This window comes from Ricinus communis, chromosome 7, assembly GCF_019578655.1.
Source record: "Ricinus communis isolate WT05 ecotype wild-type chromosome 7, ASM1957865v1, whole genome shotgun sequence".
Taxonomy (NCBI): domain Eukaryota; kingdom Viridiplantae; phylum Streptophyta; class Magnoliopsida; order Malpighiales; family Euphorbiaceae; genus Ricinus; species Ricinus communis.
In genome coordinates, this window is record NC_063262.1 from 27,681,874 (window position 1) to 27,707,082 (window position 25,209).

At 33.3% G+C, this 25,209-nt stretch overlaps 4 protein-coding genes across 7 annotated transcripts; 3 read left to right on the forward strand and 1 right to left on the reverse strand.

The window, feature by feature from the left end:
- Nucleotides 1-902: 902 nt before the first annotated feature.
- On the forward strand, nt 903-7,644 carry LOC8285455 (actin-related protein 3). Of its 2 annotated transcripts, none has more exons than XM_015716770.3 (9): nt 903-1,417; nt 1,550-2,009; nt 3,359-3,505; nt 4,056-4,148; nt 4,316-4,435; nt 5,321-5,431; nt 5,975-6,100; nt 6,195-6,300; nt 7,024-7,644. In XM_015716770.3, the coding sequence occupies exons 1-8, from the start codon at nt 1,371-1,373 to the stop codon at nt 6,288-6,290; spliced, it is 1,200 nt and encodes a 399-aa protein (XP_015572256.1). In that variant the 5' UTR covers nt 903-1,370; the 3' UTR covers nt 6,291-6,300; nt 7,024-7,644. The 2 variants fall into 2 exon arrangements, with proteins under 2 accessions (XP_015572256.1, XP_002515041.1); XM_002514995.4 differs by having other exon boundaries at nt 6,202-6,300.
- A 2,692-nt stretch (nt 7,645-10,336) lies between these two features.
- Nucleotides 10,337-15,773, forward strand: LOC8285454 (heterogeneous nuclear ribonucleoproteins A1 homolog). Of its 3 annotated transcripts, XR_001534946.3 has the most exons (3): nt 10,340-10,604; nt 11,367-13,471; nt 15,303-15,773. XR_001534946.3 is itself a non-coding variant. In XM_015716751.3 (2 exons), the coding sequence occupies exon 2, from the start codon at nt 11,381-11,383 to the stop codon at nt 13,313-13,315; it is 1,935 nt and encodes a 644-aa protein (XP_015572237.1). In that variant the 5' UTR covers nt 10,337-10,604; nt 11,328-11,380; the 3' UTR covers nt 13,316-13,764. The 3 variants fall into 3 exon arrangements, 2 of the variants coding, with proteins under 2 accessions (XP_015572237.1, XP_025012378.1); XM_015716751.3 differs by lacking the exon at nt 15,303-15,773 and having other exon boundaries at nt 10,337-10,604; nt 11,328-13,764; XM_025156610.2 differs by lacking the exon at nt 15,303-15,773 and having other exon boundaries at nt 11,367-13,764.
- Nucleotides 15,774-18,387: 2,614 nt separating this feature from the next.
- LOC8285453 (classical arabinogalactan protein 6) lies at nt 18,388-19,178 on the reverse strand. The gene has a single exon (XM_002514993.4). The coding sequence runs from the start codon at nt 18,948-18,950 to the stop codon at nt 18,621-18,623; it is 330 nt and encodes a 109-aa protein (XP_002515039.1). The 5' UTR covers nt 18,951-19,178; the 3' UTR covers nt 18,388-18,620.
- Nucleotides 19,179-20,556: 1,378 nt separating this feature from the next.
- Nucleotides 20,557-24,787, forward strand: LOC8285452 (T-complex protein 1 subunit epsilon). The gene is made up of 9 exons (XM_002514992.4): nt 20,557-20,894; nt 21,509-21,827; nt 22,212-22,560; nt 22,846-22,978; nt 23,090-23,142; nt 23,325-23,427; nt 23,920-24,086; nt 24,183-24,296; nt 24,435-24,787. Exons 1-9 carry the CDS (start codon nt 20,696-20,698, stop codon nt 24,603-24,605), a joined length of 1,608 nt encoding a protein of 535 aa, XP_002515038.1. The 5' UTR covers nt 20,557-20,695; the 3' UTR covers nt 24,606-24,787.
- Nucleotides 24,788-25,209: the final 422 nt, after the last annotated feature.

The window sequence follows — 25,209 nt, forward strand, 5'->3', positions numbered from 1 at the left end:
TATATTCTTATAGAAGTAACTAATTTAATTATTAAATAATAATTATAAAATATTAATCGAGACACTGCTCAATAAATATTCATAAGCTTAGTTTGCTGATAGATGCATATCTTAATTTGAATAGAATTTTATATTTAATTTTTTTAAATTTATATATCAAAAAAATTACTCAAAACAAAATTATATTTTTATATATTATAAATCTCTAAGTCAGTCAATGTGTAATTCTATTTTTAATACAAAAGATATTACTACTATGTGCTTTATGTTTTAATCTTTAACTATAAAATTAATTTTATTCTAACTAATTAAATTTTTTAATACTAAATTAGAGATATATAGTTGAATTACTAAATTATTAAAGTTTCAGATCTTGATATATTTTAGTTTAGTTTTCTTTAATTAGCGATATTATGAGGGCTAACACCCGAGACTAAATTCAAGTGGTAGTGGAGGAGTGAGTTCGAATTTCTATTTTTATATTAAATAAATTTTTACTTTTACGGCGAATATAAAAAAATAATTATTTTCTATTATGTAGTCTACGGTCTATTAGATTTTCTATTAATTAAAAAAAATATAAAACCTAGCAATTTTAATTTCTTTAAACATTCAAAAAGAAAATTCAATTTCTTAAATAAAAATTCAAATGTTGAATAAATCAATAATGATTTCAGAATTTCTATTATTACTTTTTAATAATAATAATAACAACTCTGGGAAAAGATAATAACAACAGTAATCAATAATAATAATAAATAATTTCCAAAGATAGACAGCAGGTAGGCACGGACCACGGTAGGACCGCGGCTCTGATACAGACACAGTCGGTCCCACGTAAGTAATTTGAAAATCGGACGGTGGAAGACGGTACCATTGAGAGTCAAATCTGACTGATATCATTAAATTTAAAAAGGAATCGTACCAAACAAAGAGACGAGGAAGAGAAGGGAGTCCTTTTTGTTTGCTTTGCGTTTAGCCTCAATTGCCAAGAAAAGTATCCAAATCGACGAACAACACAGAAATCGATTGATTTATATTTTATAGGTATAGAAGAAGACGAAGACGAAGACGAAGAAGAAGAAGAACAGAGTGTTAAGTTTTCGGTGCTATGACCTTGAATTTGATGATGAGGAGACCTTGTTTTATGTCTTATTGTTGTTGAAATGGGTAGATTTTTGTTATACGTATTCACCAACTTGAAGCTACCATTACCGTTGAGTGGCTGCTTTCACTTGCGATCCAAGTCTTCTTTCATTGCTAATTCACCTCCTTTTTTGCGCTTCTCTAAGCGCTCTTCTCTACCATGACCTTCTCCTTTATACCCACTTTCTGCTTTGTCCTCCACAAGCGTTTCCTCTTCCATTCCCATGGACCCCACCAATCGTCCTGCCGTCGTCATCGACAACGGCACTGGGTATTCTCTCCTTCTTCTGGGTTTTTGATACCCTTTTAGTTTTTTATAGTTTGAATGGTGCGCTGGACATGTTTGATGGAATTCCCCAGTTAATGATTTCTTTTAATCTTGTCTTTTTTGATTCTTTTGCAGGTATACTAAAATGGGTTTCGCGGGAAACGTAGAACCTTGTTTTATTTTACCAACAGTTGTAGCTGTAAACGAATCATTTCTAAATCAATCTAGAACAACTTCAAAAGCGAATTGGTTATCACAGCATAACGCTGGTGTTATGGCCGATCTAGATTTCTTTATTGGAGAAGAGGCGATTACTAAATCAAGATCTAGTAATACTTATAACCTTAGTTATCCAATTAAACACGGCCAGGTTGATAATTGGGATGCTATGGAAAGGTACTGGCAGCAATGTATATTTAATTATTTGAGGTGTGATCCAGAGGATCATTATTTTCTTTTGACTGAGAGCCCACTTACTGCACCGGAGACTCGTGAATACACCGGTGAGATTATGTTTGAGACGTTTAATGTTCCTGGGCTTTATATTGCGGTCAACTCCGTGCTTGCTTTAGCTGCTGGGTACACAACATCCAAGGTTAGTTTTGTGGATATCGCTGTTTCTTTGATTTCAAACATGTGTGTTCTGCTGTAGGTTCAAAATGAATAGACTAGAGAGTGCATCGGAGATATTAGATATGTGTTATTGTCTATCAAAGACTGATTCCTCAAGTTTTGAGAATTATGTTGTTTGTTGAATATAGAGCTTTGCAGTTGAACTTTGGTCTTGATTTTCAATAACATAATGCTAAAGTTGAAGTAGAATATTGTCACTATTAATTTAATGTGAAATAGTTATTTCTGATCAATAGTACCATTTGGTGTTCAGGTTTCTCATATAGATTTCCTGCATCCCTTTTTGGCCTTGAGTAACTGTTGGGCACAATTGTGAAGGTCACGTTTTTACTTTATAAGTAGACTGAAATCATTGAATCTGTAAGGTCATGTTTTTAATTTAGCAATTTAGCATGGCAATACAACAGATAATATGTGCAGTTGCATTAATCAATTCTGTTTGTACTTCTTCTTTTTCTCTTTTCTGTTTCTTTGGGCAGGAATACTGCCAGCGTATTTAGCCTATCAAATATTACATTCAGAACTCTATAGAGAGTGATTCATATTTCTGCACTGAGGGTTTGTGAACTATGTCATGAAATTTTTTTGGCACAATATAGATGTATATCATGTCATGAGATCCTTCATGGACTTGCTCAAGTATAGAATTGTTTACAATTTGTTGAGGGAAAAAGATCCAATTTAGTCCGGGATCAAAAGCACTGTGGAACTAAAGTTGTATTATGCCAAGAGAAATACTTTATTAAGCTTTAGATTTTATTGTAACTGTGATCGATGACCTTTGTTTCAAGTCCATGAAGGCATTGGACAAGATATTATTTGGGTAATAGCACTTTGCTTGTCAGTAGAATGCCCGATTTGTTGAAGTTAGTACAATAAACAGTTACCCTAATTCTTAGATATTTTAATGCATGAAAAATAGCTTTCCATATGTTGACTTTGAAAGGTTTGCTACAATTTTGCAGAAACTTGTAATGTATCTAGATGTGAAGGACTGTAATTGAATTATGTTTACAATAATGGTTGGTGGCTGCTTTGCTTTTGCTCTTTGTAATGAATGAAACTGCTAACTAAAATGCTGTTTTTAATTTTTTGCCCTTTTTCATGATAGATAGTTGATAGTTGAAAACGTGGTTTAAAATCTCTGGTCATACATTTAGGCACCCCCACACCACCACCACAACACCCCCTCCCTCTGTTTTTCTTTTTTGCATATTGATGATGTTTAGATAAAAAAGTATATTTACATCATTTTCTTAATATTCAGCATAATGATTTATATCTTTGAGATTGACATGCAAACATCTTTAGTGTGAGATGACAGGGGTTGTGGTGGATGTTGGAGATGGGGCAACTCATGTTGTACCAGTTGCTGATGGTTATGTCATTGGGAGCAGCATTAAATCAATCCCTATAGCTGGAAAAGATGTTACTCTCTTTATCCAGCAGCTCATGCGGGTATGTTTTCTGACTTTGCACCTGATACTTGTCTTACTCTGCATGAAGTGGAGTAACTTTCTTATCAGTTTATTGTTGGGTTTCATATGTTTTATGCATGGCAGCATGTGGACCATGACTTATTTATTTTACTCTCAACTCGTATATATAATGATGTTAATTTGGATTTTCTGTTCATCTGTATAAAATCGGAGTAATTGCATATTGCTGTTTATTATTTAAATATGTTTGTCTAGTAAATACTTGTTTGCAAAAGTTCTATAAAACCAGTTGACAGATGTTTTAGAACTTTGGAACATTTTGGCATTGTTTTGACTTGGATAAATAACCATGAAAGTTAAGGGTTCAGCAATTGAAAGACAGACTAATCAGTGTACTGAATTGGCTATATTGCTTTCAAAAGCCTTCAAACTTTACAGTCATGAAAATCATTGAGTGGCTTCATAAGTAAAGTTTCTAAGTGTTCTAAATTGTCCTGCAGAATATTTGTAGCTTGTATAGTAATAATTAGTTTTGCTGGCTTCTTGCTCTTTGAAATCATTTGTTGTAGGAAAGAGGAGAGAATATCCCGCTGGAAGATTCATTTGATGTAGCTCGAAAAGTTAAGGAAATGCACTGCTACACTTGTTCTGACATTGTTAAGGTGATTTGTGCTTCCCTTATTATTTTCAGTAGCATAGGTTTGTGATATATATGGCTGTAAAGCTTTCACAGTTTTATAGTAAGGTTGACATCCTCTATTTCAATTAGACTATTGTGCCATATTATGTATAATGACTAAATGTATCTATACATTCTCAAATGTTCCAGGAGTTCAACAAGCATGACAAAGAACCCGGCAAGTACATTAAGCATTGGAGAGGTATTAAACCCAAAACAGGGGCACCATACTCTTGTGATATTGGCTATGAACGATTTCTAGGCCCTGAGGTTTGTTCTGTGTTCCAGATCTTTTCTTCTTGCAGTGGCCTTTGATTTTATTAAATAACTATGCAAACTTTTTACTTATCCTATATATTATTATAAGATGACTGTTGCCACTACTATATCGTATGTTCCTCTGAGAAATTCGTGTTGGGGCTTGTAATGGGCTTGCAAGAAGTTCCCACATGCTACATAAAACGCTGCCCTAAACCTGGCCAATGGTTCAACCGAAGCAAAAATGGCCCAGAACTGCAGGTTCGAGTCTTCCCTGAGTATGGACCATAATTGGCCCGGCCTCCATGTAGAATGGTTCTGGTTCTGATTCAGTTAAATTGAATTTGAAGCAATTAAACTTTCAATGTAACATAAAAAATGAACATGTTATTTATTAGGTTAGAAGATGCCGACAAAAACAAGTCATTAAATATATGTATGTATGTTTTCGATTTGAACTGTTGAGGACTGCCAGTCCACGCTTAGGAGGGGGATGGACTCTTATCTGGCCTCCTTCTATAATGGTTCTGGCTGGTTCATGAACTGGGACTGTTGATCAGTCTGGTTAAGGTTCGAACCTGACCCGTTGTGGCCATGTCTAGTTTCTTCATTCAGTATGACGTCCCCTTCTAATTAGTGAAATGTTCTATTCATCCTTTCCTCTGTTCACAGTCAGTTCTCCTAGTAATCGCCAATTTGCCTGGTCTTATTTTACGAAATTATACTTCTAATGGTACAAATATAGGAATCTGAATATGAAAGTAGTATAGGATGTGAGGTTAGTTTTCTTTAGCATATATCAAACATTATGTAAAAACAAGTGAACTTTGCTGCTTATGCACTTCTCTCATATTAATTATGCTGCAGACCTTCTGATTACTTTTTTAACTTGCCTAGGTCTTTTTTAATCCTGAGATTTATAGCAGCGACTTCACCACTCCTTTACCTGCTTTGATAGACAAGTGCATTCAGTCTGCACCAATTGATACAAGGAGGGCTTTGTACAAGGTAAAGATCACATATGATAAGAAAATAAATGGTGCAAGCTTTGTCCCTTAGATGAACTGAATTCAATGCGCAATAAGAAAATTTTTCCCGAAATTTTTTAATAATGTGAAAATATCTGTGGGATAAAATTTTCTAGTTTTGTATTGTGGATGTTATGGATGATAAATGGGCTTGGGTAGAATTCATTCCCAAAAGCTAGCTCAGAGGAAGAGGGTGCCCAATCCACTCATGTGCACTATAACAGTGATAAATACAACTTCTAACAGGATCTATCTCCTTCTCTGAGTGCCTTGCAGTTAAAGATATGTGCTATTTGCCATATTTTTGTTTAATCAATAATATGAGGATTTTAAACTTGGGATCATATAGTCTTCAATTTCATTAGACTGGCATGACTGCTTCTCAGAGATCCATCAATTGGTAAATGGTTTGACTGAGCATACACAGACACATGATTCTTGGAAAATTTTAAATTTGACATTTTCTTCCTTTTCCATTACATAATTTTTTTTGACTTGCTATTGGTTTTGATTTTCACTTCAGAATATTGTGTTGTCTGGAGGTTCAACCATGTTCAAGGACTTTGGCAGAAGGTTGCAACGGGATTTGAAGAAGATTGTAGATGCGCGGGTTCTTGCATCTGAAGCTAGATTAAATGGCGAAATTAAAGTAAGCATTTTAAACCTTCTACAATTTTCTCAATTTTTTCAATACCTATTAATAACATAAGAATTAAGAAGTCTGAGTATTTTTATTTTCTGAGTTTCTAGTCACAACCAGTGGAAGTAAATGTAGTCAGCCATCCTATTCAAAGATTTGCTGTTTGGTTCGGTGGTTCAGTACTTGCATCAACACCTGAATTTTTTGCGGTATGAATTTCCTTCACCTGCTATTAACTGCAATGGCTACTGCAAGCATTCAATAGGAATCTGCAAGCACATGGTGCACATTATTCCCTCCTTTGACATTCTTGATTCTTATGGCAACTATTTATTTCTCAAGCTCTTTGTTATCATCCCCAGTAGATTTAGATGAGGATCTTTGGTGGAGGGGCTCAATTATAATAGGAGAAACTTTGGTGGAATATGGTGTGAATTTTCCATTTGGAAATTAGTATGGCATCATTTTGACTTGCGTGCGGCTTGATGTTACCATATGGCAAGTTGGCAAGTCTATATCTATTTTGCTTAAATTTATGGGCAAGTTGGGACCTTTTAGAAAAAAAGAGAGAAAGAACATCATTATGTGCTGCTTTAGATGGGTCCATTTAGTACTGTTATTTCTGTGTCCATTATCTCTAGGCTGTATAATTCCTTAAACTTATGCATTTGCTTGGGTAAAGGTTCTCTGAATTTTGAAGTGATGATTATGGGGAATCTGACTTAATCTCAAGTCAGGTCTGTGATGTAATTTTTGACATTTAAGACCAAGTTAGTAAGAGCTGGGATGGGTAGCGGGAGAGAGAGAAACTCATGCTTCTAGAGTTTTTGGGGTTGTTGTCGTATGTCGATTATTACTCTCACAAGGTTTAGCTATCATTCCTGATTCAAATCAGGACTCGAGATTGAGACATTTGGCTGCTCCTTGTGCAGGCTTGCCATACAAAAGCAGAATATGAGGAATATGGAGCAAGTATTTGCCGCACAAATCCTGTTTTCAAGGGAATGTATTAGATCAAATTTGGATTCAGCAGGCATTCTCAGATGGAAATGTTCTTGGAGTGACATCACTTTCCACTTCCAGCATGTGCCCCAATTTGCTTTCCTCATTACATCATTGTGCGGTCATCCATATTCACTGGCTGTGAGAGGCATTGTAAAATATGGACGCTTGATCCAAACTGCAACAGGGAAAATGCATTCCTTGTATTGATTCTTTCATTGGTTAGCTGCGGTCCCTTAAAATCTATAGGATGGAAGTTAATCACATTACTTGTAGGCCCTGCTAGGAACTGTCATTTAGGTAAAACACAGACGAGCTGATTTTTATAGCCTTCAGCTCAGTTAGATCATGACAATGATTTTTCCCCCTTTTATTTCCTCTTTGTTCCTGAATGTTTATAATACCAAATATATTCATTCGTTTGTATAAGTTGGATAAACGGTACTACTAATTAGAATTAGAGATTTTGTTTTATTTGAATTTACTCTGCCCTTTATGGGTTAAGGATTATTGTATATCATATCAATCTGCAGGATTAGAAATTACATTCATTTGTTGTGAAACAGGATCAAAGATCCGCATTTCGCATGCTTTAACAGTTTTGGCTAGCTTATTCCTAGGGTAACATGCAATAATTATACTATCTATGAATAATACTATCTGGTGGTGGGGATCAAGTATTTTGGAAGTGGACTTACTGTATCATATCAATCTCCTCTGCAATCATGTTATTCATAGAAACTGCAACTTTTTGTTAAACATGGCTATTATATGTAATATGGATGTACCCATGTTTTACCAGCTTTTGCTTAAAATGAATGGACCCATGTGCAGCAGTAGTTTACATTTTGGGAACTTGTGCGATCAATATTTGTTTGGCAAGCTGGTAATCATGAAACTTTCTATGAGAAACATTACATGCATCATGAGATAGAATTGTTCACAATCTTTAGCTGCACTTTTAATAATATTGATTAGTTGTTCTGTCAGCCTCCATGCACAAAAACTTAAGTATAAAATGGATGGCTTCTAAATTATCAGTATGGAATCCCCCTTTTCCTCTGAAAAAAGATATAATAATAATAATAATAATAATAATAATAATAATATGCCATTCTTAAGAAAATGATGCATCCTTCCAAGCTGCAAACAGCTTTTATTGATCACCTAGTTATTTATTATGGTGCAACACCTGTTTAACAATTGACTCACACATATATGTGATTCCCAAGTCACAACCAAATTATTTGACTGAAATCAGATTAAGCTCACTCCAGATAAAGGAATTAAATCTCAATAACCCTAGAATGTTACTTTTTCCAAAATCATAACAGGAATTGAAAACCTGATTATTGACTAGTGAAGGATGTTAAAAAAAAAAAAAAACATCTTAATCAATTTACTTGAATTCTAATTATTTTTTTTTTCTTCGACTTATTTGAGCTTGTTTAAAAGGTATAACGATAGGAGCATTTATCTTACTTTTAAACTAATCGAAAATTTAAATCGAATTTAAGAAAATAAATACTTAATTGAGTTAAATACTATTTATCCCCTAACATTTGGTATAATATATAAGTCACTCTCTGCATTTTTTTAATTATATTAAAACCCTTTAAGTTTTAATAAAACTATTACTCATTCCTTATTAGTTGAAAAACTAAACTAATAATTTAATATTATAATTTTATCCTTAAATTTATTATCAAATATCAAACTCATTCAAAATTAATTTTATTATCAAATCAGAGTAAAATATTACTTTTAGTACAAATTAATTTTAGTGTCTAATTAAAATAATAAAATTAATTTTTTTACTTGTTTATATCTTTTATTTTTAGCTTAATTTAATTCTAAAATAATTTAAACGTGTTAAAAATATTATTTTTTATTTAATATTATTAAATTATTATGTAATCTAATTTTAAATTTTTTAATAAAATAAATAGTTAAAAGTTATTATTTTTACTAGACACTAAAATTAAAAATATCTTAAAAATAAAAATTTTACTCGTATTAATGTCATTTGAATGGTTGATAAAAAACTCTATTTTTAAAATACAAGATACTTATAAACTCAGTATCTAGATTATTTCGCTAGATTAAGATATAATTGTTTAATTTAATTTTTACTTTTTATGTAGTTTAACTATAATATATAATAGAAATAATGATAGAAATGATATTTTTTAACTAGAAACCTATTTTATATTAATAACTAAGATTAAATTTTACAGTAATTTAATAATATTAATGTAAATATAAGTAGTTTTAAAATGTTTAAATTTGTTTAAATTGAATTATATCAATAATAAAAAATAGGGCAAGAAAAAATATTAAATTTATTATTTTAATTAGTCACTAAAATTCATTTATGCTAAAAATAATGTTTTACTCAATTTTGATAATAAAATTAATTTTGGACGAATTTGATATTTGATAATAAATTTAAGATTTAAATTATAGTTTTAAATTACTATTTTTATCCTTTAATTAACAAAAAAAAAATATAGTAGTTAGTTTTATTAAAACTCAAAGGAATTTTAATGTAATAAAAGAAATACAGAAACTGATAAATGTATTAGACCAAACCGCATGAGTAAATTGTATTAATATATATATCATTTATAGTAATAAAATAGAATTTATATGTGTTTCCAAAACATATAATTTATTAATAATAATAATAAAGTTACAACACTGTTTGAATTTTTATCTAAAATATCTAATAGAATTATAAAATTATTTTAGTAAATAAGTTTAAATAGATATTCAATACTTGTTGCAAGTAAACATAAAAATAATTATAAGTTAAATATTAAATAATTGATAAAACATTTTATGAACTACTTTATAATCCTATTAATAAATAGGTTTGTGAATTTAACTAGCTAAACTTCATCCAATTTATATTTAGTTTTTATATATTATATGTTTTAAAAAGATAATTTCTTTTTATCAGTCTTAAATTATAGTTTATTTTTTCACGTCAAAAATATTTTTCATTAACTAATAGTATTAATACTATCACATATATTTATATTTTTTTTGATTTCATATATATTTAATTTTTAAATATTAAATTTCAGGATTATTATTATTATATAAAATGTAATAAAATATTTTAGAGAAAAAAAGAGTAATGATATCAATTAAAAAATACCCATCTAAATTAAAAATAGATTTTCTTTAAAGGAAAAAAAGGACTAAATTCACCTCATTAAAGAAGCTCTTATCAGGTCGAGCTCATGGAGTTATAAAAAGAAAGGGTCACAGAAATTTGAATTGAAGAAAACAAAGAGAGTGTGTAAGGGCAGGGCTTTATGGAGAAGGACCAAACCGAGTTTCGATCCGCAAAGCAAATAGAAGACAAAGGCTTATTATCTTTTACAGAATAATAAAACACAAAACAGTAAAAAAAAAAAAAAAAAAAAAGAAAAAACGAGACAAAGGGAAAAGCTGCTTTGGTCTTTGTTTGGTGGGTGAGACAAAGACGACGAAGAGGAAGAGAGTAAGCGAAAAGACGTCTCTCTTTCATATTTGTGTTTGAATCTGTAACTCTTGATATTCGTTTTCTCTTTTCTCCTTATTGTACTTAAGGATTTGTCATTTTTACCTACAATGTTTTTGTATAATTGATTGTTACAGGTCCTTTATATTATCTCCCTAATCTGTTTTCATGGCTAGTGGGTTGTCGATTTTATCATATACATGTGCCGTTTATGTTGATATTGATTGCATCTAAATAATGGGTGCTTGGATTTTTATTCTTTTTGGTAATTCATATGATATGGCATCTGATTTTTTGCTTCTTAGGTTTTGGTTAATCGCATGAGACTTTAAATTTATGGCTCGGCGTTATTTATCATGGTTTTTAATTTTTCTTTTTGAAGTTCTTTTATTACGATTAGGTAATTGGTAATTTTTTTGATTCTCAAGACTGTACTTTCCAAAGATAATTTTACTAGGATTAGGTAATTGGTAAGTTTCTTCATTCTCTAGACTGTAACTGAAGATAAGTTTTCTTATGGTAGCTTTTTTGTGGATCTCCCCTTCTTAGTGTTTTGGCAGCTCTGGATCCAATTTTTTTGTGCATAGGACACTATTATGGTTCTATATTGCAGGAGCTATATTTGATTTCTATCAAGTGATGGCCTTATTTCTGTCTTGTATTCAGATCAATCGTTTAATTTATCTTTCTTTGGATACAAATTATGCTTTTGCTCTCATATAGGTGGAGATAGAAATTTTAATCTAATACATATTTGCCCAGCTTGAACGTATCCAATGGCTGATGAGCAAATAGATTATGAAGATGAGGAGTATGGAGGAGCTCAGAAGTTGCAATATCAGGGAAGTGGTGCAATACCTGCACTTGCAGAGGAAGAGATGGGAGAAGATGACGAATATGATGATCTTTACAATGATGTTAATATTGGGGAGAATTTTCTACAGATGCACCGATCTGAGGCTCCGCCAGCACCTCCTAGTGTGGGCAATGGAGGATTCCAACCTCGGAATTCTAATGATTTAAGAGTTGAATCTGGTGGTTCACAAGGATTGAACATCCCTGGGGTTGCAGTTGAATCAAAATACTCTACTGGAACACATTTTCCCGAGCAGAATGTTAAGGGGCCAGAAATTGGATCTGTTGGTTACCCAGATGGGTCTTCTATTGCACAAAAAACGAGGGTTATGGAGATGACTAATGATTCTCAAGCCCGAAATATGGGGTTTCAGGGATCAACATCGGGGCCCTCCAACATTGGAGTCGATCCTTCTGATATGAATAATAAAATTTCCAATGACCCCACACCTGTGCCAAATGCTGGGGTTCCTCGAGTCATTCCACAGTTGCCAGCTAGCCAAATGAATATGAATATGGACACCAATCGATCAGCAACTAATGAAAATCAGATCCGGCCACCTTTAGAGAATGGTTCAACTATGCTGTATGTGGGAGAATTGCATTGGTGGACGACTGATGCAGAGCTTGAGAATGTTTTATCTCAATATGGAATGGTCAAGGAGATAAAGTTTTTTGATGAGAGAGCTAGTGGTAAATCTAAAGGCTATTGCCAAGTTGAATTTTATGATGCAGCTGCTGCAGCTGCATGCAAAGAGGGAATGAATGGGCATCTTTTCAATGGGCGAGCTTGTGTAGTGGCCTTTGCTTCTCAACAAACATTAAAGCAGATGGGTGCTTCTTACATGAACAAAAACCAGGGCCAGCCTCAGTCACAGAATCAGGGAAGGAGGCCTATGAATGATGGTGCAGGAAGAGGTGGTAACATGAATTATCAAGGTGGAGATGCTGGAAGGAACTTTGGAAGAGGTGGGTGGGGACGAGGTGGGCAGGGAATTCTTAACAGAGGTCCTGGTGGTGGGGGACGCATGGGAGGAAGAGGAGGATCCATGGGTGCTAAGAACATCGTTGGGGGTGCTGGTGGAGTTGGAAGTGGTGCCAATGGTGGTGGCTATGGACAAGGTCTTGCAGGTCCTGCTTTTGGTGGGCCTGCTGGTGCTATGTTGCCTCCGCAGAGTATGATGCGAGCTGGATTTGATCCGACGTATATGGGCAGAGGAGCTGGTTATGGAGGATTTGCAGGTCCTGGTTTTCCTGGCATGCTTCCTTCATTTCCAGCTGTTAATGCAATGGGCCTTGCTGGGGTTGCTCCTCATGTCAACCCAGCCTTCTTTGGCCGTGGAATGGCACCTAATGGCATGGGAATGATGGGTCCCTCTGGAATGGATGGGCCTAATGCTGGAATGTGGTCTGACACAAGCATGGGTGGATGGGGAGAAGAACCTGGGCGAAGAACAAGGGAGTCAAGTTATGGCGGTGATGATGGGGCTTCTGAGTATGGCTATGGGGAGGTGAATCATGAAAAAGGGGCAAGGTCAAGTGCTGCCTCAAGGGAAAAGGAGCGAGCTTCTGAGCGTGACTGGTCAGGGAACTCTGATAGGAGGCATCGTGACGACCGGGAACATGATTGGGACAGGTCTGAAAGAGAGCACAAGGAGCACAGATACCGAGAAGAAAAAGAGAGTTATCGGGACCATCGACAAAGAGAGCGTGACTCCGGTTATGAAGATGATTGGGATAGAGGGCAGTCTTCTTCAAGATCTCGGAGCAGATCCCGTGCAGTGCCTGAAGAAGATTACAGGTCTCGATCAAGGGATGCTGATTATGGCAAAAGGAGACGCCTACCATCAGAGTGACACAATCAATCTATTCATTCTTGGATAGGTTTATGAGATCTCAATGTTTTATATTTGCACTCTTGGTCTTTCTCCCTTGGGCTGCTGCAACACATGCACCATTTTCTGCTGGCTTTCATTGACCTGAATGCAGAGGGTGACTTCTTCAGGGAAGAAGTAAGTTCTACTCGTATGGATAAAAGAGAAGAATAGTACTCTTTTGCTTTCCTACTGCATTCTAAAGAACATCGATCGATGAAACTTAATATTTGTGTGCTTAAAAATACTAGCAACTCTTAGTCACATACCAATGGGGGTAGTCTCTGTGGGGTTGGACTTAAATACCCTGCATGTGAGCATCCCATTGGATATAATATCCTGAATGCTGTGTTTGAGGGCTTGTGGCCTTGATATGCTTGAAACCTTCTTGTTTTATATGATTGTCTTAGATGATGGCTAGAGCTACTGTATACATTTGTCCGTTACTCTTTTTTTGCCTTTACTTTTAATTTCCATTGTTTAGATGGAAGCTTCAATGTTGCTAGATGGCTAGATGCTGTAGTATAGAGGTATATTGACGATATATCTGTTCTATTTTGTAGTATGATTGCTTTTACTTCCTTCTGAGAAAAATTTAGAAACTAGAAGAAGTATCAGGGGTTCTGATCTTCTTACACAGAAGCTTCAGGTAGGATTTGTAGTCTAGGTTTGCTTAATGCAAATGAAACTCTTTAGTTTTATCTAGGGTTTATCATGGTGGTTATGATGTTGGTTGTGAAATAGTCAAAATGGAGGTTATTGCTCTTTCTGGAGAATTTTGAGCATTTCCATTCTACAAGGGATGCAATAGGTGGCATTGATGTAGCCTATTTGTTTTAGAGGTAAAAATGAAAGTCTATTTGTTCTAGAGGTCAAAATGAGAGTTTTGTTTGGGGGAGTGGAGCATACTGTTGTACAGAGGCCTGCCTTAGTTATGATGTTTGATAATCGTATTTGGTTAAGATGAGATGTGATGCTTTGTTAGGATATCTAATGTTGTTTTTACGGGATAATATGGGTTATCTGCATATATGTGTAACCCATGTAGGATTTGTGGAAGGTCATTTATTACTAACTATAGGTTATGTGGCATAATGTTTCTCTATTTCTTCTTTTTTTTTTTTTTGCAAGCAGATTGTCCTTGTATACCTGTGCAGTAGTGAATTTTCTTTAACAGTGGGGTATTTCTTTTTCCTGACTCTCTGCATAGCACTTATGCTTATATAAACTTATTATTTTTTTAAATTATTGGTGGAATGAATTAGATTGTTCTTGTAGGTCGTTTTCTTAGGCTGCAAGTTTAATTCAATTCAAAGCGACATCAATCATCTTTTATTTTTTGATTTGCAATAATTTTGAGCTTTCAATTAATGTTCATGTTTGAATTTTTTATTTTTTGGGATGAGGGCTAGTTGCATACTTTCATTCCAGCTTGTGATTTCTTGCATCTTTTCTTATTTCTCTAGAATGTTTCTTTGATACCTTTGTGCTTATGCACGGTTTGCTGTTTGAAATTATAGCACAATTTGAACCTCAATGGAGGGGTCTATATATGAATATTATTTTGTCAATAGAGTAACTATAACAATATCTATGTATAGTGCTTGTCGATTTTTTAGCGATTCTGCTACACTAATATTCTGCAGTTTCTTAGGGGATCTGCAACTGTTTTATTTCATGTACTTTAAAGTTCTGCAGTTACGTTTAGTTTTAACTTAATGTACATCTATAAGAGCTATATTGATTTGATTTAACTAGTACATCAGTGTCTTGTAGAAGTCTAATGCCCATGGGATAGCATGTTTAAAAATAATGGACTAGGAAGTTTGATTTTCCATCGGAGTATGTTGTGATGCTCTTTCAAACATATTGACTGACTGTGGTAGACTCTGGGGTGGGTTGGTGTGTTTGACAATTTATCTTTCGAATGTCTATTGACACGGGGGTTTTCTTTTTATCATCAATCCAGGGAGTGGCGCGGGCAACTCTTTGTTTTCATGATTAACTTTGTTAGTTGCCTGGAGCAAGATGTGTTAGATGAGCTGCTTTCACTGGATTTCTTCCATAATGGTTTTGATCTGCCAAGTTTGGAAAAGAAGCCTTGACTATTTTGATTTCCTTTTTTCTTACAAGTACAACTTAGGAGTCTGTAAAAAATGCTCCTACAAGAATGTCCGGAAAGATTTGTATTTGTAGAGCTGTAAAATAAGAAAGAAATGTCAGTGATAAGTTTTGGGATATAACCTCACGTTTGTTTGTAAAATAGATATATGTATTAGGTCTACTTCGTGTAATGGCTTCCTTCATTATTTATTTTGACTTTTTTCTGGTTCATCAATGAACTTGTAAACCTTGTACCAACTGTGAGGCCCATATTTGTACACATATGATGTTTTGTAACTTCTCTTGATATATACATACACATTACTTACAAGGGTTAGGTTTGACTTAATTATACTCTGTAATGACGGGTAGATGTTCCCACTGAATTTTGGTCATTGTAACATTTATAAAACTGAACTTATAAGGACATGGTTCTTGAAAGCTTAAAGCGGTGTCTGAAGTGTTCTTCGGCCTTGTGTATATTTGAGTTGTGACTCAGTTTATGAGTTGTGATTTTGCTGCAATGTTGCGGATGCGCTGGAACCAAAAGACTTTAGTTGTTTTGGGTTGGTTAAGGAGGCATGATGTAATGCAGCCTGTGTATTCTTTCCCTTTCTTGTTGAATTAAGTTTAGTGATTCCTCATGTACTGTTTTACTAATGAGATTATGCTGTATAAATCGTGTTTCCTGATACAGTAGGATGTATCTTTCTTCTTTTTGTGTTATTTCGTTTTCTCAAACTCACTTGATGTAACATTAGACTTTAGGCTACAGTCTTGTATTTGTGCACGAGGAGCAGAACGTCATTCTTGAAGGTGCACACTCCTGTTCTGATGTCATAGTTGAATTGTATTAGTCTGTTATTAGCTTCAGTATGTATCTAGAGATACTTAATAGTCTGTATTAGTGTGCTTTGTTTTTGCTATATGTATTTATTCATCTCAATTATGTAGTGATATGTAATCCTCTGTATTAATATACTTGATCAAGCAATTGCATTCCTGTTCTTAAGTTGCCATCTTTTTGGTTTAAGCTGTGTATTTAGGTGTTTCATCAGATGAATCGTTAGATATACAAGCAGGTTTCAACTCTGATGCAGGAGTGTTTTGTAAAGGAAAATGAGAAATAAGTTAACCTTGGAAACTGACATCTTCCTAATTTGGAAGAAAAATTGCTATTTCTGCTCTCCTAGTGACCAATTCTGTTCATTTTGCGTCTATGTTAAGTTCTTGGTACAGTTAGGTATTGGGAGGTCTGTGTTAGTTCCCTGTACAAAGTTTGTTTTTGATTGAACATTTACTTTGTTAGACTTTGAAGGAGGTGGCTTGGCTTTTGCAATTCCAGGAAGCAGTCTTTTATTTATTTTTGGTTAGGCTCAAAGTAGTAAGAACAAAATGTTACTCTTCAGCTTTCTCAACAAATTGTAATAGTTATACACGACTGTCAAAAAAGCTGTGCCAAAAAATTTCACAGGTCTCATAAATTGTCCTCTTGTTGCTGTCCTTTCCCTGTTTCGGGTGTGGATAGAGAAAGTGACTTTGTAGAGCTTTGATTTGAAGGCTGATTTCGTGTTTGATGTGATTGTGGTGGACTCTGTCCTGCTAATTTGGCTGTCTGTCTGATGGGAATTCTGATTATTGATTGCTGAAGATGGTATTGTGTCTGAAAAGCAATAATAATAATAATAATAATAAATAAAATAAAATAAATAACAAAGAAGGAAAAGCCTGGATTGGGCCTAGCTCTTTTTCTTGGTTCTGATTTTCTGAGTTCATGCAATCATTAAAATCTTGCTTTTGAACAATTGCAATTTCTTTTCCTTGTTTTTTGGGAGATGGGTAAGATGGTCTTGAATTTGAGACTACTTTGAAGCCACCAGGCAGTAAATATGCAATCACTGAATTGCTTGGTTATGCAATTATCAAATTCATTGCCAAAATTAATAAGTCATTTGGTTCGTGAAAAAATCTAGTTTTACCATCATTGCCAAATGAAATAACTTAAGTTTTAGCATCCATTGCCAGATGAAATAACTTAAGAAGTCGAATAGGGTGGGAATGGAAATGAGAACGAGAATAAATAATTTCTATTGTTATCCATTCTCTCTCTTTCATAAGAAATTAAAAAATCATTTATATTGAAATCACGTAAAATCAATTACAAAATAGTCAAATAAATAAAATAATTATTCTTTTTATATAAATATTTTTTTATATATATTTATAGTATTTAATAATTATATATTAAATATTCTCATTTTTTAATTATAATTAAATACTAATAAATGAATTTAATTATCATCCACTTACTAAATAACATATAGAATATAATCATATTCTTATTTTATTTTTTCTAAAAAACATATAAAATATGATAATTTTATTTTCATTTATTTCTATTCCTGGGCTTAAACCAAATCAGTACTAAATGTATTTCTTGTATTGCTGTCGTCAAAGATATCTTTCAAGATCAGTTGAGCCTAGCACTCTAGATATAAAATCTAATAAAACTAAATATAAATTAAAAATAAGAGATAAAATAAAAAAATATAAATATATGTTAATTATTTATCGATTTTTTTATATAAATAAAAATATATAATAAACTTAAATAAAAATTTCTCAAAAAATAAAAAGAAACCACAAAAAAACTCCAATGGATTGGATGAGCAAACTAAACTAAAAGATAATTAGAAAATAAAATTAAAAAAAAAGATAACTACCACCGGCAATGAAAATCATCCTAGCTAGTGGTAGAATAGATATAATAAAAAATAATAGACACAATCTTAATTTTAAATATAAAAGTTAAAACAAATTTAATAAAAAAATGATATTATAAACTATAGAACTATAATAAAATATACTATAAACTAAAAAATATTTATTAAATTTGAAACAAAGACGAAAAATATAGATTTATGGATCTTTCGATCCATAAAGAAAAGAGATTAAAGGACAAAATTTTGGATTAATATATAATCAATTACTTCATTTATTCAGCTTGACTCCAACAAATGGATCTAGCTTTTTTTTTTTTTTTTTTTCTTTAATTTTCTCAATGTATACATACGAAAGAAAGAAAAAAGAAAAACCATTAGTTTGAATCTTTGGCGTTCTGTAAGAACATGACTAAACAATTATATATATATAAAAAAGAAAAGAAAAGGAAAGGAATTCTTAATTAGAAGAAGTAGCCAGCAGCAACAGCTGCAACACCAGCAACAGCAGAAATTTCAAGGGCAGAGACACCGCTCTTTGGTGACTCAGCAGAAGGTCCATTGGTTGCGGATGCACTGCCCAAAGGTCCTGCAACAACCTCACCAGCTGCAGCGCCGGGTGCACCTGCTGCTGAATCACCACCATCATCTTCAGTGCCGATAGTGTCATCTTCACTAGAAGGTGCCGCAGCCGCCGCAGTTGATGGGGTCGATGGAGCTGAATCTGATGCTGATACTAACCCAACAATAGCGACCAGGAGAAGTGCAAGAATGATAACCTTACTGCTTGCCATTATTATTGTTTTTGTTTTGTTTTTCTTGGTCTTTGTCTTTGTTTTGGATTTGCAGTAGTTCTCTAGGATGCACGTAGAGAAAAACTGCAAGGCGGCTTTGATGGGTATAGAACAGGTGAATCAAAAGGGGTTATATAGATGTTTTCTTGGCAAAGGAGAGAATAAAATGGATGATAAGAGGAGGGCCTTAGAGTCAGGACAGCCATGAAAGTTTTAGGTTCAAATATGTGCTTTTTAAGGAAAGTTTGTTACACTAATTTCCGTTAATTCAGTTATATCTTCTTATTTATTGAAGGTGGTGACAAGTGAAACTAAATTTATTATCTTTCTGCCCAAAAAATAAAAAACTAAATTTGTTGTATATATATAAATTTTTGATAGTTAAAATTATTTTTGACACGTATATCATTTTTATTTTACTATTATATATTTATTTTAATATATGTGATTTAACCTTATGTTTAATTTTTGGTATTTTCTATTAACTTATTAATTAAAAAAATTATATTTCTAATTAAACACTCATTCTAATTCTAAAAAATAACATATTAATAATAAATTAGTTTTCTAATTAGATAATAATTAACTTTATAATTAGATAATGATTATTCTAAAAACTACCATATTAATTATATTTTAATGTTATGTTAATTAATAAATTTATTTTTAATTAGATAATAATTATAATCATAAAAATAATATTTTTAAATATTATATTCATTAATAGATTAATTTTTAATTCTAAAAAAATAGTAATATCAATTATATTGATAGTATTAATTTATATAATAATAGAGTTGATAAATAAATATTTTTAAAATATTTTTCATATTATTTCATTACTAAAATTTAAAAAAATAATTTTTTTTAGAAATATTTAATTTTCTGTTATTTTTTTAAAGTATTATAAATTAATATTAAATATTAATTTTTTTATTAAATTGTATATATAAATTTGATTTTATAATTGAAAAAATATATAACAGCCGTCAAAAAATAATACATGCGTAACTTTTGAAACCATATATTATATCTAAGACATACATAACTTTATAAATTAAGTTAGGACTTCGGCCGTCAAAAAATAATACAATTGGCATTTTTTTGTGAGGCTAAGAAATTAAATCTAGATATATGTATACCATAAAATAAAATTTTAAAATTTCAGTTTATAATCAATATTTTCTAAAATAACTTTTTAGATTGAGTATTAATATTCAAAATTCTTAAAATTTAAATTTTTTTGATAGGAAAATTTAGACTTTCAATCGCCTCTATGTAAATTTAGATTTTAAAAATAATTAGTGAGCATAGTCTAAATAAAATTTTTTAGTATTCTATTATTTAAGTCATAATTTTACACTTAATTCGATTTATCATCCATTAATGTTTAATATCAGTGAGTTTCTAATAATTAAAAGAACAAAATTAAGGAAAAATAATTCTTTTCAGTTTTTATATATTATAGCATAAATATTGTTAATGTTTTTTCTTAAAAAATCTAATAGAAAAGAAAACTATTGGGCCAAGAGCCCGACCCACAAGACATTCAAAAGGCGACCGAGTTAGGGCTTTGAAAACTCAGCAGCGAGTGAAATAGAACGATCCATACAGCCACTACTAAAACTTTCTACACACTTCAGTTCCGCCATTTCGTTTTTGTTCAAAAAGCATTTTCTTCTTGTTTCTAATAGCTGCGCAGAGATCGAACTTGAAGTGGAAAAGCAAGAGTAGAATCTGTAGAAATGGCGTTAGCGTTCGATGAATACGGGAGGCCATTTATAATACTCAAAGAACAAGAGGCAAAGAGTCGATTGAGGGGTCTTGATGCTCAAAAAGCTAACATTTCTGCTGGTAAAGCCGTTGCTCGTATTCTCCGTACATCTCTCGGCCCTAAAGGCATGGACAAAATGCTTCAAAGCCCTGACGGTGACGTCACTATAAGTTAGTCCCTCTCGTCCCCTACTTCATTTAAAGTTTTGATCTGATTTATTTTATTTTAATTTTAGCTAGGGTTTAGGTTAGGGTTCTGTAGTCAATGCATCTGTCTTAATGTAATTAATATGAGTTTTAGTATCTTAAGTATGATTAAGAGAGTGCTTTACCTGTTTCAAATTATTATAATCATAGAGATCAGTAAGCAATTTGTGCTGATATGACTCCTAATATTCACATTAATCCACTTGAAAGTTTGAAGTTCGATTTGTTAAGAAGTGAAACTTCCTGGTCTTGTCTGGAAAAAATCATTTGCAAATTGAATTATTGCAAAATAATGTTACTTTAGCATGATTTAAATTTCTAAAAAAATGCTTTCTTTTTTCCTCTTAAGCTACGAGCAACTATGATATTTTCTTACATGAGAATTGACTAAATAGAATTCTGTTGAATTAAATTCTTGCATTTATATAGTTTCCAAAATGATATGCTAGGCTTTGTGAAGTAGGTTTCCTGCATTTCTTTTTGCAGTAATTAAAGTCTCAGTGGATTGGCGAGATTGATGTTTTCTAGGAGCTGCTATAGTGCTATGTGTTTGATTTTATTTATTTTTGCTTTGACAGCAAATGATGGAGCTACAATATTGGAGCAGATGGATGTGGACAATCAGATTGCGAAGCTAATGGTTGAGCTTTCACGGAGTCAGGATTATGAAATTGGTGATGGAACAACTGGTGTTGTCGTAATGGCTGGATCACTTTTGGAGCAGGCTGAGAAGTTATTAGAACGTGGAATTCACCCTATTCGTGTGGCTGAGGGTTATGAGATGGCTTCTAAAATAGCTGTGGAGCACTTGGAGCATATATCCGAGAAGTTTGACTTTGGGCTGAATGATATAGAGCCTTTGGTTCAAACTTGCATGACCACTCTGTCATCGAAGATGTAAGTTTGCACTGACCTGGAAACATACTTAATGTGATTCATAGTTGTGCCAACTAGCATTACAGTAAAATTCTTGCTTGTTTGCTTATTTTAGTCTTTATGAGTATGTTATCATGTCTTATGCTGTACTTGCATGTAAAATATGTTGTTTTTGGATGTCTGGAGTTGATGCTCTCATGTGATTTAGTGGTAGAGTTAACAAAATGATTGAAAATTCCTCCTGCGCATTTCCTATATTTATTTTGAAATATCACTAACTACATACCAGATTTGTACTTAAAGGCAGATACTAAATGCCCTGAACTTGTGTAGATTGATTTTTTCTTAGATCTTAAAAGTTAGTTTGGGATGCCAAGTTTTGAAATATTCTCCTTTATTTTGCAGTGTGAATCGATGCAAGCGCAGTTTGGCTGAGATTTCTGTTAAAGCAGTTCTTGCTGTTGCAGATTTAGAGAGGAAGGATGTTAATTTGGACTTGATAAAAGTTGAGGGAAAAGTAGGAGGCAAGTTGGAAGATACTGAACTGATATATGGAATAGTAGTTGATAAGGATATGAGCCATCCGCAGATGCCAAAACATATTGAAGATGCTAAAATTGCTATCTTGACTTGCCCCTTTGAACCACCAAAGCCAAAGACTAAACATAAGGTGGATATTGATAGCGTCGAAAAGTTTCAGACTCTACGTAAGCAAGAGCAGCAGTATTTTGATGACATGGTTCAGAAATGCAAGGTTGGTTTTCCACTACTATGTCATGAACAAATGTCTTGCTGAAGTTGAACATTGCTATTTTCTTGTTACTTATTCTCAATTTTGAACTTCTGCTTTTACCCCTTGATCGCTATAAATCAAAACCCCCTGCTATGTCTTGTTATATGCCGATCTTAGTCCCATAGTTGGGAGAAGGCTTATTTGAGTTTCATTGGATTTGTCTAATGTTTTTGGGGTACTGGGACAGTGTTTTGCCATCTGTTTATCTTATTCATGTCTCTTTCTCTCTTTTTAATTTGAGCACAGGATGCTGGTGCTACCTTGGTCATCTGTCAGTGGGGGTTCGATGATGAGGCAAATCATTTGTTGATGCACAGGAATCTGCCTGCAGTTAGATGGGTTGGTGGTGTAGAGTTAGAGCTGATTGCAATAGCCACAGGTCTGTGTTAATTCAAGTTCTTAGCACACTTATGTCATCTGCTTATATGTTTTTATATTTTTACTATTACCCACTGTATATCAGCTAAATGATGGCATTTTGCTTTTGTAGGTGGAAGAATAGTACCGCGATTCCAGGAGTTGACGCCTGAAAAGCTCGGAAAGGTAAAATTATCTGTTGCCTTTATCCTCCTATATTTTGATTTTTAAAATTTGTCTAAATGCATATGATATTTATCTGTGACCTATTCTTCTAATTGAATGCTGGACTCTCTGCGTGATTAATGCACTGTATGTTGATATTTATTGTGGCATTATCTTCTTTTTTTTCCCTTTACATGTTGAAGGCTGGTATGGTTCGAGAAAAGTCTTTTGGGACAACAAAAGATAGAATGCTGTACATTGAACACTGTGCAAATTCAAGGGCTGTTACCATATTTATTCGTGGAGGTAGATATATATTTTCCTTAACCATTCCTATTGCATCTGACTTGATTTACCTTTGGATTGTAAGATTATAGTGATTGATGATGCTTTTGAGTTACCTTTCCAAATAACAATCACCAGATTTAATTCATGTTGGTAGAATCTGGACGCAAGAGTTTGGAAATAATTATCTTTATATCAAGTAGAAGTTTGAACCCTTTGCATGCCAATTGATTATTCAATATGAATATATCTGCATGCAATGTCACATGGGTATATACATATATGATAGCACCTGGATGATACCATGTATATATATGATAGGCAGCTGGTTGAATCTCCAAATGTAAAACTGTCTTATTTGGATTGATAAATCAGCACTGCAAATGTTTGTATGAGAATGGAATGGAAAACATGTCTGAGTAATCAGAAAGAAATGCTAATCTGAACAAGAAAGAGGTCTTAAAGTTATTTGGTTGATCTCATACAAGATTCTGGTTTCTGGTGATGTATCAGGTAATAAAATGATGATAGAAGAGACAAAGCGTAGCATCCATGATTCGCTCTGTGTGGCCAGGAATCTCATTCGCAACAATTCTATAGTATATGGTGGTGGCTCAGCTGAGATTTCTTGCTCAATTGCCGTGGAGGCTGCTGCTGATAAATATCCTGGAGTTGAACAGGTAAATTGGTATTCTATCTTGTTCGTTCTTTTCTTGTTCCTCCAGGTTTTTGTTTTTTGTTTAGATACTAATTGCATTTGCTACTCTTATCTGCAGTATGCCATAAGGGCATTTGCTGATTCTTTAGATGCCATTCCGATGGCGCTTGCAGAAAATAGTGGGCTCCAACCCATTGAGACACTATCTGCTGTTAAATCTCAACAAATTAAGGTAAATGGCACATGACAATTCATTTTAATCTGGCTGGTTATTTCTGATTGCGCCTCTTCTGAACTTTCTCTTTTATGAGTTGTTGCCCACTGGTCCATAATGGCTTATGTTGATTTTGATTTGAAAATCAATATGCAGGAGAACAATCCACACTGTGGAATAGATTGTAATGATGCTGGTACAAATGACATGCGCGAACAATATGTCTTCGAGACTCTGATAGGGAAGCAACAACAGATCTTGCTCGCAACACAAGTTGTCAAAATGATACTAAAAATTGACGATGTCATCTCTCCTTCTGAGTATTGATGTGTGGTGTTTGTTCTATTGCTGCTTAACCAACAACGAAACTTTGAAATACATTGTTGGGCCAATTTGGCATGACGAGGCCGTTTGTTTCGTGATAGCTTGTTTAGCTTACAAATTTTGGATTGGCGTTCATTGGATATGGGAGTAATGAAAACACATACTATATGCTGATTTGTGTGTTATTTCCTTTTTTGTGCTTTTACCCTTCTTTGATCAGGCGGACTGCCTTGTGCTTGTTGTACAAGGGAGGAGGCCACATGTTCAGGATAGAACAAACCGGACTAGAAGCTTGTATTTACTGATTTTTGGGTATGAGGTATCTATCAAGGAAGGGCAAGTGGCCCCCCATTGTTCAGCCCAGTTGGTGTCATATCCCTCAATAATGCAATCTTTAATTTGGGTTCGTCAGAGTTCCTTCTTCCCCCTTTTGATTAAAAATATGGGTTAAGGGGTTAACCAATGCCATTTTACAGTATCAATAATGACACAAGTATCTGTAGAGAAGACCCTTTGGGTCCGCCAAGTTGTTTGTAGTGTGGTTCATTGTGTAATTACTGATTCCTCTTTGTAGCATGTTTTGTTCTTTTCCTTCCTGAAAATTATC

Coding starts and splice junctions, on each gene's coding strand:
- LOC8285454 (XM_015716751.3), top strand. CDS start 11,381: ATGGCTGATGAGCAAATAGATTATGAAGATGAGGAGTATGGAGGAGCT.
- LOC8285455 (XM_002514995.4), top strand. CDS start 1,371: ATGGACCCCACCAATCGTCCTGCCGTCGTCATCGACAACGGCACTGG. Junction 4,149..4,315: donor CTTGTTCTGACATTGTTAAG/GTGATTTGTGCT, acceptor CAAATGTTCCAG/GAGTTCAACAAGCATGACAA. Junction 6,101..6,201: donor GATTAAATGGCGAAATTAAA/GTAAGCATTTTA, acceptor CTGAGTTTCTAG/TCACAACCAGTGGAAGTAAA.
- LOC8285452 (XM_002514992.4), top strand. CDS start 20,696: ATGGCGTTAGCGTTCGATGAATACGGGAGGCCATTTATAATACTCAAA. Junction 22,561..22,845: donor ACATGGTTCAGAAATGCAAG/GTTGGTTTTCCA, acceptor ATTTGAGCACAG/GATGCTGGTGCTACCTTGGT. Junction 23,428..23,919: donor TACCATATTTATTCGTGGAG/GTAGATATATAT, acceptor GTGATGTATCAG/GTAATAAAATGATGATAGAA.
- LOC8285453 (XM_002514993.4), bottom strand. CDS start 18,950: ATGGCAAGCAGTAAGGTTATCATTCTTGCACTTCTCCTGGTCGCTATT.